A 13,832-nucleotide genomic window follows, 5' to 3' on the forward strand; every position below is an offset into this window, starting at 1 on the left:
AGTTGCAGATAAATGTCCTCGTGAAAGAGAGTGGAGGGGGATTAACTGCAGACTTTTAACTTGAAGCTTTCAAACCTGCTCACGTGGTTCCCAAGAAGCTGAACTACAAGTTCTCTCCATTGCTCAGACCTCGTGCTAAGTCTTTCTGCCAGGGGCAACAGGGGAGACACTGGGAGAGCAACCTCAACCCCACAAAAATGGGACATGCTAATGAAGATACTGACAGAACTGGACACCACCACTTAGTGCTGCAAAGAGAATTTACATAGTCTTACTCTAACAGTTCAGTAAAAAAGGCATCAGTAAAAAGAGGCTTTCAAGAAAGAAGTTACCCCCAAACACTCAGGGAGTGCAACTGAGAGACTTTCTGTTAGTTTCATTTTGTTACATAAATCACCATCATTATTATTATTATTATTATTATTATTATTTCTTACTTATGATGTTAAAAGAGCAGGAGGATACTTGAAATAAAATTGTGCATGCACAATACCCACACAAATAAATTCCAGTGATCCACCCTAGCACCAGGCACGGTGCCCTTCCCTGCCCATTGAGCTGAGCCCTCCCTTTAGGAGGAGTAGGGGAATTCATCACCAAATATACAGTATATTGTCATGGAATGATAACAGGAAACAATACTAACAGGAATCTGAACGTGTCCTTCACGTCATATTAATCTACTGTTTAACTCGGCAGAAAAGACAGTGACGAAATAAAAGCTCAATTCACCCAGCCTGAGATCAAAACTGTCATGGCAATATTGGCAGGTTAGACCCTGATTCTTTAAATAGTACATTGCCTTTGTTAAACAAAAGTCATTCTTTTATTACATAATAGAGATTATAAATAAATGTAAAGTGTGCATGCAGTCAACTGCATATTATACAAGCAATATCTATGTTAATAATTGCTTTCTTTGGCAGGCCAGAATCCAGCTGGACATGCAATATTTACATATCAAAATCCTTGGTGTGTTCAAGTCATATTGGATGCAAGTGAAAATATATATGTATATATATTTACCGTATACACACACACATATATATATGTATAAAGGTATATATACACCTTTGCATATATACTGTATACATATATACACATAGGTATATGCTAAAAGTGGATTTCATCTTTTTCAGATTCGGGTGATTCAGGCCTTGAAACACTAAAAATATCCTGACAGGATATCTGGGGAGGGGACTGGGGTGATAAATGAGACTTGGGGGAAGAGAGCTGAGATACGTTCTTTTCAGACAATATCTTTAAAATTTCTGCCACCTGCTTCTCAAGGGCAGCCATCCTGCTGCTTAGCAGCTGGATATCTTCTTTGAGTTCATGTTTGACTTCCTGCAGCGTGGTTTGTAAGGCCTGCTCAGGAATGGGGTAGAAAGGACACCTAGCATCCGCCTGGATGGGGCTGTGCTCCAGGGGGCTGCGAGTCTCACCAGCTTTATCCAAGCGAAGGTCACTTTTTGTTATCCCACTGTCACAAGAGTCTGTTTTCCTCAGCGGGTTTTTATTTACACCGTTCTCCGAGTTGTTGGACTTGGGGTCATCGGACAGCAACCCCATGGACTCAGCCTTTGTGACGTTGTTCCAGTCCTCCTTCTTCTCCTCATGGGTCGCCATCGTGTTCTTCAGCCGAAGCCAGCCCTTCCCGTTCCCGTTTTTCATCCGCATGGGGCTGTTCACCTTGAGACACTTCTGGTCCCCGTTCCCGTTTGGCTTGAGCTCCATGGCGTCGCGGTTGTTCTGCTTGACGGCCTCGCCGGTTTTCATGTAGGCCAGGGTGGTCTGGATGGGCGTGATCTGGGACACGGTGACCACGCTGGTGCCCGTGATGGAGGCCCCGTTCTGCACGCTCCTGCTTTCCACCTGCAGCTGGTTCCGCTCCGGGTCAATGTGGGTCGAGCCTTGATTGCGCATCTCCTTTTGCTGCTTGAATTTCTGGAAGAGTTTCCGCACAGGGTGGTCCACGGGGATGCTCAGCGTCACCTCGTTCTTCTGGCGCAGGCGCTCCTCTTCCTCCTTCTTGACATCGCTGATCTTCCTGAAGATGATCTGTGGGGGATAAATCCACAGCAGAGTCAGGGCCCAAAGGACATCATATGCAAATATCAATTTCAGATGGGTAAACAGTCTTGAGAACAGCTATTTCTCTCTTAATTCTTAATTCTGATCTCCCATCTTAATATTTTGTAGTGAATTCAAATGGAGCTGATCAAGACACAGCAACCTCAAGGTTAACCACTATAGACAGGGCACATACACGTACACACACACACACACACCCACCCCCTTTCTTAACAGGGTACATTAAAAGTGGATTTCACCTTTTTTCTTGATGCAGAAGATACTACTACTCCAAGAACTAAAAATACCCCGACACCAACAGAAGGAAAGAAACTGAACAAAGAGAAGAAAGCAGTCGACAAAGAACCCAAATACTGTGATGCCAACCTACCCATTACTCACACGCATACCTGCTCCGTCACTATCTTTAGTACAGATCAAAAGGAAACAGTAATTCAGCAGGGACTACACAGCTGCAAGATAAATTCAATGTACACACCCCTCCAGAAGCTGGAAAAATCCCAACTTGCTCAATACTTTTTGGTTTTGCTGTTAGGGTTAGGATTTTTTAGGAGTATTGGAGGGTGCAGTTAGGTCCCGGCACAGGTTGATCAGCCACATGTGTGGCTTCACACACTTCACAAGAGTGCAGAATTAGTATGTCTAATATGTGTAGGTGAACTGGGAGCACCAAGGAGAAGCAGTGTTAACAGGGGCTGTGTGTGGCTCAAAACCCCAGCAATATTCACTATCTCATCATGCAATGCCATTTAATTCTGGGTTATTTCACATGGCAGCATGTCTCAGGCTGCTACAGAAAAAGGAATTTGAGCCTCAAGCTGGGGGAGGATCCACAGAGCAAAACAATTTTAATGATTTTTTGCATGTTACTCATATGATTTTTTTTTTTTTAGGTTCATCCAGTTTTCTTAAATGTGGGACTGAGGCAGAATGGGGAAACTGGTTCTCAGTTTGACAACACTGTGAAAAGCAGCCTATAATTAAATACAAATATGGACTGTGAAGGGATAGTGTGGTTAGAAAAGGAAAACAAAGGAATACATTTGTGTATTTATTTGAAATACACAAATAAAACCCTGTGTCAGTCAGCTGTAGGTTTTTGAAATAGCAACTGGAGTATCCATATTTGAGTATCTATTTACTTTCAAGTCTCAGCAGAGAAGTGCCACGATGACAACAGATCCTTCACTGCATGAATCTGGGATGAGCTGGACTTCAAAGCTTCATCAGAGAGCTTTCAACTGCAGCAGCTATATACATCCTTGCCTGCTGCTGATAGATGCAGCTGCTTATAATAATTTAGTTAATTTGCTTATTAGAAGCCCAGTTAAAAAAAATATAAACAAAACCAAGGGACAACCATGGAAGTTACTTTCATCTGACTCCTCTGACCTAGATGCACTGACGCATCCCCTCATTTGGAGGCTTCCCTTCATCAGCAGCTGCCCTCATGGAGCCACTCTCTCCCCCTCTCTCTCTCTCTCTCTCTCTCTCTCTCTCTCTCTCTCTCTCTCTCTCTCTCTCTCAGGCCACTCTTGCCAAATAATGGCAAGAGAAGTTGCCCTTGATTCAAAATTGAGTGATTACATGTAATTGAAGCCACGCTCTCTAAAGGCAGATTTGGAAGGTGGGTTGTGTGTGATGTTTTGTTTGTGCTTCTCTTTCCCCGGAGGGCAGCACAGCACCTCTGGCAGAAGATACAACAGTGAAAGCAACCAGCTGCGAGGATGTGTCCCCAAGGTGTGTCTCAGGGGACAGGGCTGGCTCCTCTGCTGGTGTTCCTGCTTGGCAGTGCTGCTCTGCCTTGTGCTGAGTCCCTGAAAACATCTGCAGTGGGGGAAGCATCAATGCTTTGAAAGGCTGTGTAGTGACAGGACAAAGGGGGAAGGGCATTAAAATGAGAGTAGGTTTAGACTGGATGCTAGGAAGAAATCCTTTCCTGTGAGGGTGGTGAGGTCCCGGCACAGGCTGATCAGAGAAACCGTGGGTTTCCCCATCCCTGGCAGTGTTCCAGGCCAGGTGGGATGGGGCTCCGGGCAACCTGAGAAAGTGGAAGGTGTCCCTACCCATGGCAGGGGTTGGAAATGGATGACCTTTAAGGTCCCTTCCAACCCAAACCATCCTGTGTTTCTGCGATTCCCCTGCTTTGTGGCCACAAATCTGTTTGACAGCTTGAGCATCCTACCCTCTGCAGCCAGCCTGTGCCTGGCAGCTGCTCTCCAGAGGCAGTGGGGGATGCTGGAAGGGAGGCAGCTGCCAGCAGCCTGGGACAGGCCCATGGCCAGTGTGGCACTGAGTGTGCCACTGGGAAAGGCACCAGGCAACTCTGATAACTTCTGTCCTGCTGCAGGTTTATAATAAGCAGAATGACAACAACAAACACCACAGTAGCATTTTTTGATTCCTCCCCCAAAAGTCGCACTTCACCAAAAATTACCCTCACCTCTCTCTCTCCCCGAGTCCAATCTTGGTTCTTTTGTCCCTCTTCTAGACTCAGTCCAAACCTTCTCCAGACAGAGGTGATCTCCCTGCACAGAATATAATTACCAGAGACTGCTGCTGCTGCGTTTGGCAGAAGAAAAGCCAAAACCCTCTCTAACCTGACACCACCTGTACCTCATACTCCTGAAGTGTGTCCTCATAGAAGTCAGGAAATTACTTTTATAACCTTTTTGCCCCAGAACCACTTGGCCAGGTGTCACTGGGTCGAGCCCAGTGGCAGGGGGGTCTGAGCCTGAGTGCTGTGTCTCAGAGCAGAGTGAACACTTTGGGAGAAGCTGAAAGGGATGGTGGCCAAGGTGGCAAATGCCATCAGATACACGATGCAAATCTGGTCTGGCTGTGTGAGGCCAAGGTCCCACTAACCACTCACAGCCATGAGCTTTACCCCTACTTTATCCCCATGCAGTGGAGAAGACACACACCCAAATCCCTGCTGTCACCTCCTCAGAACATGTTCTTGCTGCTTCTCGCAGGGCACAAGCTGACAGAGCTCTTCAATGAATTATTTCCCTTTTCTTCACTTGGGACAGAAAATGCTACAGCCTGGAATGGTTATGAGCAGCTCCTTTGAAGAAGCAGGTCTGCTAAATGCTGGACTAGTGCAGAAAATGCCCAGGGACTCAGAAATCCAGGGGTTAGCTGAGAGTCAAGAATTCAGGACTGATCTACTTCAGTGGAGCCCTGTTTCCAATGGATCAAAGCTGGGCTGATGCACAGCCCTGGGCCTACTCCCCCCTTGGCTTTCTCATGTAACCTGTATGTCATCATAGCTGTTCATTATTTTCTTTTTCACTCTGAAATGCACAATCAAGCAGACTCTCACATCCCAACTGATCCTGTGGGAAAATGGCACTTTGGATGGAGACTGAGGTCTTGGTCCTCACTCTCCCACTGAATTCCTCTGCCAAGGAAATCATTGCACCCCATGGAGAACTTCCCCCTCTTCTTTCCCCTCAGCCAAGGAAGATCTACCCCTAGCCCAGTAAGGATGTAGTTTTGGTCAGGAGTACTTTAGATCAGTAGAATATGTACAAGTAGAAGAAAAGAAAGATCTCACACAGACAAAGGACAGAAGAAAAAACAAGATTTGAATTTTAGCACTAAGAGAGCAATAGTTATTTTCATTACCAATTTTTTCCATATTAGGAGATTTTTCATGTGGCTGGATTTAATCCACTTCCACGGTGGTTTAAACTAAACCAGAATAGTTAAAATGTGGTTACATTTACAAATGTTTACATGGAGACTTAATTCTATCCATGTCTAATAACTTGAACCAGCTTTTTTTCTTTATAAATAAGAACAGAAAAACATCTCATGCAATCTGACATCTCTATGCAGATTCGGAGAGCACTATTTTGAAATCTTAAATTGGATAAGCTATTTCATTTGTTCCTGACCCTTTCCAGAGAAGTTACACATAGACCTGCCCAAATGTATGTCCCAGACACAATCTTCAAAAGAGTTAATCAGAAAAAGCTGAATTAAGTGTGTATAGAGTTATTCTCAAGGAGTAAAGAGCCACACTCCTGTCTCACACCAAGTTCTAAATTCATTTATGTAACAGACATTAAGTGCAGGACTCCATTTCCTTTATGGATCAGGTTGTGAAAGATTGTTCCATGTGGCACAAGTTTTGTCCCACGGGACCAAGTTCCTGGGTTTCTTTTAGTGCATTTATTTTGGGAAGAAGGGGCAACAGAGATGACATTAATTACTGAGCTGGCAAAGATGAAGCAGAAGTTAACTGATAGCCAGCCACAGGGATTGAAATACTCCAGTTATTTGTCAGACAACAGCAGTTTGAGATTCTCCATCTGATCTCAACCTCAGCCTCCCTTCCCTCCCTTCCATACCAAGAGGTACCTCATGTGAGTGTGAACTCTGTCCCTTCCAAAGGGGGGCCTTACCAAAGGTACTGGCAATGGTTATGTCACTGCTGGAGCAGCTCCTGTGAGGTGCCAGCTCGTAGAACCAGCCCCAAAGCCAAGTGCAGACGGGGGCAACAGCAATGAGGAGTCAGGGAGCCAGCTCAAGGCTGAGACACACACACTGAATTAATGAGTAAAGCTGTGGGCTTTTCAGGTGCTTTGAAATGCATCCCTTGCCTGCTGTCTTTTTATTTTGTAGCAGTACTGTGAAAATCATCCCTCCGTGACCTTGCTCCGTACAGGAGATCTACGCAAAGATCCCTTAATAAGTGACTCCAAGGCAGGTGCGTGAAGGGATTAAAGAACTGGTAAAAGTCTTGAAGTATTACAGTGAGTTGATAAAAAGGGGCAGCTGTTTGACCAGAGATCTTCCTGTCCTGTGCCTGAACATCCCATGCTGTTGTTAGTGGCATTCAACGTGTGCCCGCTCCTCTCCACAGAAACCCACAGAAAGGGACAGCCGTGGATCCAAAGGGAACGCAGTTGTCATGGTGATGGATGCAGCGCGTGTGCACTGACTGGGAGGGAGAGAGGGGAGGAGGGAGGGGGAGCCACACAAAGCCATCAAAAAACCAAAGATTTTCACGGTGTGAAGACCCTGTCCTGGGAGAATTGGTTTGACTCAGCTCACTGGACATTTCTGCAGCAGAAACACCACACCAGTCCCCACAGCTACATCCACTCAGTAACCACGATCACTCTCATTAAAGCACAGACCAGGCTGATGTCGGTGCTGATCACCCCTCAAATGTTTGTTTCAGGGGTAATTATCTTGTCTGCATCAATGTCTTGTAGAAGCCCCATCTCCCTTGCATCTGACTGTTCACAACTCAATGTATTTGCCCAGATCCCTGTACTTTTGTTCCTATTTAATACAGCAACATCTTAGAAGGTATCTGAGATCAGTGAGATAAGGATCATTGGAATCACAGAATCATTAAGGTTGGAATCAAGACCATCAAGTCTGAACCAGGTTAATAAATTTGAAGAAATATAAGGCTCTTTTTAATCTGGACCCATCTGACAGCATAGGTCCAGAGCTGGACTTGAAAACACTGCAGATGGAACAAGTGGGATAAAGCAAGTTGGAGCTTTCCAAGTGATGGAGGCAGGATCTCAGGGAAATGCACCCTTCCTTGAACCACACTGCAGAGCTGGCAGCTGGTTTGCAGTTGGCTGAGACACACCCAGCAGCTCCCTCACCAGCTTTCAGATCCCATCAGAAGGATTTGGACTGGTCCACCTCCTCCAGGAATGTCAAATTCCCATCCAAAGAGGGAATTAGAGTGTCCTCACAAGGTTTGTTGGTCTTGGCCACTTTTATATGAGCTGCTTTTTTTTTTTTTTTTTTTTTTTTTTTTTTTTTAATAGGAGAGCTGCCTTCCCTTGCCTGCTTGGTCTGAAATGACACAAGCTTAGCTGAAGCTAGCAAATGGATTTTAAAAGTTTTAAATGGTATAACCAATATCCAATACTGCAATAACACAGAGCTAATTTTCTTTGGCAATAATGCTGCAAGGCTGTATAACGTAAATTTCCATAAAGACGTCTGCAAAAAATACTATTAATTTTCACATCTTGGAGTGCACTGTACAAAAAAAATTTACACTTTTGTCATTCTAATGTGGAAGGCAGATTTGTGTCAGATCCAGGATTTAGACACAGAATACCCCAGCGCAGATGAATGAGCTATTTCCTGCCCCTGAAAATACATAATACATAAATCCATTTCCTGCTCCATAAAATACACCCAATCTCCAGAGCACAGACACTGAGAACAGGGCTCACCTACAAAGCTTCTGTCTGCATCTGAACTCACCCTCCAGAAGCCCTGCACAGCGGAGGGAGGAAGACAAAAGCACTTGGAAGGTGTGAGTCATTTCACCTGCAGCTGGATGTTAAAGCAGGTCAGACAAGCTGTGCCCTGAGATGCCTGTTTGTCTCTGGTGTCTGTACAGGGAGCTCTGTGCCTGTCGCCTGTGTGCAGACATCCTCCTGGATGCTGGGGATGGAGGACTCAAATTCCTTCCTCCAGCAGTGCAAATGTCAGGGTTTGGTGCAGACTGTGTAAAAAAGCCTCCTGTAAAGTATTTCTCTGTGTATGCATGTGTGTTCTGCACCCTTCATCTTGATGCCGTTTTCATTTCCACCCCAGTGTGCTGAGGTATTGCCTCACAGCCTCGGAGCCCAGCCAGTCCTTACAGGCAAACATTATTCTTTCAAAAGCTGCAGAAGGAGGACAAGCCACGACTGCCCAGGAGTCCCTGCCAGACTGCTGGCTCTCAGTGAGAGCTTGTGGGAAACCAGATGGTTTTGCCTACATGGAGCAACTGGATGATCCAACAGCAGGGAAAGGAAAGCCACCCCTTCCCCCTTGTTCTCACTCCACTGCCCAGGAAAACCTTCCAGCAGGGGAATGGAGATGTCCTTCCCACAGCCCCTAGAAAAATGGAGATCACTTGAGATGTGTCTGTTCTGTACACTCATCCTTTTGCACTGCAAAGCTCATCCCACTCCCAGGTATTGCAGGATAGATCCTGCTTGGATCACTCCCACCACTGGCACCAAGCACTGCCAAACCCAGCAAACCCTTCCCAGACCATTGCTCTGATGGGCTCAGGGGGGTCTAGGATGCTTCATCCCTCAGTCCTTGAGGACTGGTCCCCTCTAGGAGCCTTTAGCTCTCAAAACAGGGACATATCTGGGATCCTCTTTTCTGACATTCTGAGAACTAGGCCAGTCAAGCTCAATTCCTAATGTGTAACCCTTGGTGAAAAGGCTTGCTCCAAAGCTAAAGTGTTTTTAAAAATTTAGGCAGGTCCCAGAGAACACAACTCGTTATTAATACTTGATGTAAAAATGCTTTTAAATCTTATTTTTCAGATACTATCTTAAAAAAAAAAAAAAAATCCATAACCTTCCATAATATTAAAAAAATAAATCTTCCTTTTTTGTTTACATGAACTAAAATGTGAATTTAAAAATTATACTATGAAAGACTGGACAGAAATGCATGAATTGGAAGTGACCCCATACGAGACTTTAGGCTGCTTCCCCTAATTCACTCCTGCAAATCTCCACAAACTCTTAGCTCACTTTATTAATCTGCTCTCCAAGGATGCAGAGTAGATGGTTTGAAATGATGGCTTTATTGTTCTTCTGCTCTGTACACTCCTCAGATAGATTCACTTTGATGTGAAATTCAGCCTCAAAAACAAACTGCTTTAACAACTCTTTTAATTGCTCTCCAGTAAATTCCCCTTAATCCTCCTGTCCCAGGAACTGTTTTGTGTTAAACCATTGCTCCATCTGCGTGTGAGAAAGGAATCGCTGTCGTTGGCTGTGCAGTGAAAATGACTGACTGCTGAGCAATTAGTTAATCTCCAGGATAGGGATGTTGCACTAAACAGTCTTTCATGCTGGATTTTGGAGGAAAAGAAGATTTCTGTAGGTTTGTCTTCCAGCTGCTTGAAAGAAACAATAAGTAATAGCCTTTCTGCAAATTTCCATTGATCCTGACTTCACAGACACGGTAACATGCTACAGCAAAAGCTTCCTATCAAGCACATTTTAATTCTGCTTTGGAGAAACTGTATTCACATACATCCCTCCTAAGCAACTGCAGAACTGACCTGTAAAAGATGTGAAGATTTCCAATCCAAGTAACAAAGTGATGTCGCTTCAAGGAAATGAGAATTATTTCCATGATGCTGAAAAAGCCCTTTCAAGGGATATGTAATGGCCTTGTATGTGCAAGGAAGAGGTTCATTCTTTTATGATTACTTAATAAAGATCTTTGTCCCCCAAGCTGCTCATCTAAAGAAAAATCAGGACATGCAATGAGGGAGAAACCCTTCAGAAGCGCACAACAACAACCAATAGCTGATTTCCAGACTCCAGAAATTCCATTGTCTCTTTACTGCTTGTCCTGTGGTTTAGAAATTGATTACTGTAGGTCAGATTTTAATCTGGTTCCATTTCATGTTCACAATCAATTCTCACAGCACCTGAGTACTCTTGCAGAGAGACATCTGTGCATGCTGGCAGCCAATTAGGCTGATCTGCATTTCTGAAAAAGCATGAATATTAAGAACAGAGTGGTTGAGAGTTTGACCTGTCCCCTTCATACTTGGTATGGATCTGACATCATCCTGATTTCATTTAAAACGCGTCTGGATGGAAGGAGAAAGAGGAGAGAAGCGGGCAGAGATCCAAGTCTCATTTGTCACATCCCCAGAGCATCGTGGCCAAAGACAGAGAGCACCAGGCTGGGATTCACAGGGATGGATTATCCTGCTGGCCTGACCTTCAGCCAAGTGGGAAGTCCTGTACAAATCACTCTGCCTCTTTCTTCATGTCTCCATCTCCCCAGTGTAAGAGAGGATAATAACACTGCCCTCATTTCCCCAATTAACTGGAAATCCCTCTGTCACTGCTAACTATTCACAACTGAGGAGACTAAAACCCATGGCTGGCAGCAGAGAGAGGTCACTGTGCTGTCCTGTTGCCAAAACTGAGGCAGTTCATTAAGAAAAAAAACCCAAACATTGAAAAAAATGCACACAGGTGCTCTCAGGGTTTCAGCTCAAGATCAAGGGCCCAAGGCACGGCTGCCCTAAGATGTTTTGGGCAACAAACCATGGATGTGCAGTACAACATGAAGTCCTGTCCTCATCCTCTGAGACATCAACCCTCTGACTGATTAAAGGTACTAACACCTGCTGACACTTCCTCTGCAAGGAAGGATCAGTCAGATCACTCTGCTGGCGTGATGGACACTGATTCTCTAAACAGTGTGATCACATGTTGGCCAAGCGTGGGGTGAACTAAGGAGTCAGATTTCCAAACAAAACGCCAAAATCTTTTCCTCCTCTAGCAAAATTGTACAGTTTTTCACCAGCTACAAGAGCTCATTTTCCTGAACCAGGAGCTCTCAGTCACTCAGGCCTGAGCACCTCCGGCCCAGAGATGACTGCACCTTTTCATATCCCAGGGGAAAACAATTCACGGTTTTCCTGTAGCTGCAGGTTCAGCTGTTGTCTCTGGTTTCTGCTGGGGTCTCTCTGCTTGGAAAGGATGCTGAAGAAGGGCACTGTGCACCTTTGGAAGTGGGGAGTCTTCCCACTGTTTTTAAATGAGACTCCGGAACTGGAACTGATGGCTTATTTTTGCTGCTTTTTCACTCACTATTTTCTGTTTTCTTTGCTGTAACCAAACAGCAGATGCTTTAGCATGTTGCAGAGCAGACAGATTCAGAATGATTTCGGCAACACTCTCCAAGTGAGCAAAATGCACCTTCCACATACAAAATTATTGCAAACAATAAAAAAGAAAAGCTACTTTGTTTATGAATTTATGATGGGTTTCAACCAGGGTCTGTTGCTGCCTGGCCTTGTTCAGGGTCACTCTGTCACAGAGTGAAATATTGATCAGGAGGACTGTCACCATGGTACAAACACACACAGCCCCTCTTGGGCTTCTGTCACAACTGGCAGCAAAAAAGCCCAGCTTTATCCTCCTAATTCCTTTTCAGGACCCTAAATCCTACACTGAACTCAATAAAAAGACTAAACTGGACCGGGGAGCTGAAATAATGCATTCAGTCAGAGTCTGTTTTCTGCTTATAACACAGAGTTGGTTAAACATGGGGAAATTGAGCAGAGAACAGTTTGAGTCTGACTGCTGCTGTGTAACTATTACTGAGCAGTGTCTCGTGGGGACCCCTGTTCCCTCTCACTGGTTAGCTTTATCCTCTTTGGGAGTTAATCTCACGCCTTCCTCCACTCCCCAACAACTCTCCCATGTAAACAAGTCTAATCTGGACTGGGTGAGCAAACTACTTGCAGATGTGCTCTTGATGGAGACTATCACATTCATCTCACCTTTCCTTTTCTCTTTTCTTCCTTGCAGATGCAATTACTAGAGAGCAAGGGGCAAGGGAGATATTTCTCCTATTTCTTTGTGTCATTAAGGCAGAGAGAAGAGCAGATTTCTCTTGACAGGGTTTCTTTTTTTTTTTTTTTCCATTTTGCAGATGTTTCTTTCTCCTGCAAGAAGGGAAGCTGAGGTACGTACAGAGGGGGAAAGAGAAGCCCTGCAGATGGCTAAAAGATGGCTAAAAGTCTAAGCCCGCTAGACCCAAGATCTTTCACTTCATATGGAAGTGAATCCCAGCAAAGACAGCCTCCACCCACCCCAACCAGATCATCTCATGACTTGCAGAGAACCCCACTGATGTAGAGAGATGGTGACATGTGGCACCCCATGGCACACTACAACCACGTTGTCACCACCAATCCTGCCAGCACATCACCATCAGGCGCCCCAGGGCTCAAGAGCTGGAGAGAGCTTCCCACTGCCTCCCAGGCCAGCTGAGGGGTGCTGTGCTCAGTGCCAGACAGTGCCCCCATCCACAGGACAATTCCCAACCCCACCAGGCAGCCTGGGTCCTTGCAAACTTGCATCGATTGGCCACCGGGTCGATATCTGCTATTGGCACCGGCCTAATGAAATGTCAGTCAGCAGCACTGCTGATTGATCCACGCTCATCTGCGCTGCAGATGAGCTACCTTCCCTGCATTTTACCAGAAATGATTGGAAGAAGAAAACAGCCTTCAGCTCTCCAAGGATGTCCTAAGGGGGACACACTCCTGGGCAGGGAGAGGGAAACACGGTTCAAAGCCTGCAGATGACAGCAGGGTGGTTTGAGCTTGGGGCATGCTGCAGAAACAGGGAAAAAGTGCCCAAAAGAATTTACAAGCTGCTCTTCAGCCTGATTTAACTTGGAGCAGAAAATCAATCATCAATAATAATAGGCAGCACTAATCCACCACTCCCCTTTCCCTGTATCAGAGGAAGTTGGATGTACATAGCTGCCAGAGGCCAACACCAGGGCACAGAGAGGTCATGCATCACTCTCCCAAGGTCACTGAGTTGCTTAGTGGATAAGCTGGGAGGATGGAACCAAGGTTTCCAACCTAAAGCCCCTATAGTAGAAACATCCATACTGCAAAAAAGGTTAAACATATAAATATTCTTCTTAGAATTAAAATAAGATTATTAATGTAATAACAACCTTCCTTTTCACCACTGTCCTGTATGGTGTGTAGAGTTCTGGATTTGAAATAATTGAAAGGGCTCAGCTTTAACTGCAGTTAATTGCTGGAATTAAACCCAGACTAGAACAACTTACTGCTGTGATTTGTGTTGGGAGAGGGGTGAGGAGGGAAGCAGAACTATTACTGTTTGTTTAGTGACAATTTTCAGAAGGTTGTGCTTTTCTTCCAATGAAAAGTATCAAAATCC

General features: G+C 45.0%; 1 protein-coding gene across 1 annotated transcript in view; it reads right to left on the bottom strand.

Annotated features, from left to right (window-relative positions):
* Positions 1-350: 350 nt before the first annotated feature.
* Positions 351-13,832, bottom strand: part of KCNH5 (potassium voltage-gated channel subfamily H member 5) — a 151,678-nt gene continuing 138,196 nt past the window's right edge. The window contains exon 11 of the mRNA XM_040068574.2: positions 351-2,061. Coding sequence (XP_039924508.1) covers positions 1,114-2,061 — 948 coding nt within the window. The 3' untranslated portion in view covers positions 351-1,113. The remainder of the gene's footprint in view (positions 2,062-13,832) is intronic.

The sequence above is a fragment of the Hirundo rustica genome, chromosome 6, assembly GCF_015227805.2.
Source record: "Hirundo rustica isolate bHirRus1 chromosome 6, bHirRus1.pri.v3, whole genome shotgun sequence".
Lineage (NCBI taxonomy): Eukaryota > Metazoa > Chordata > Aves > Passeriformes > Hirundinidae > Hirundo > Hirundo rustica.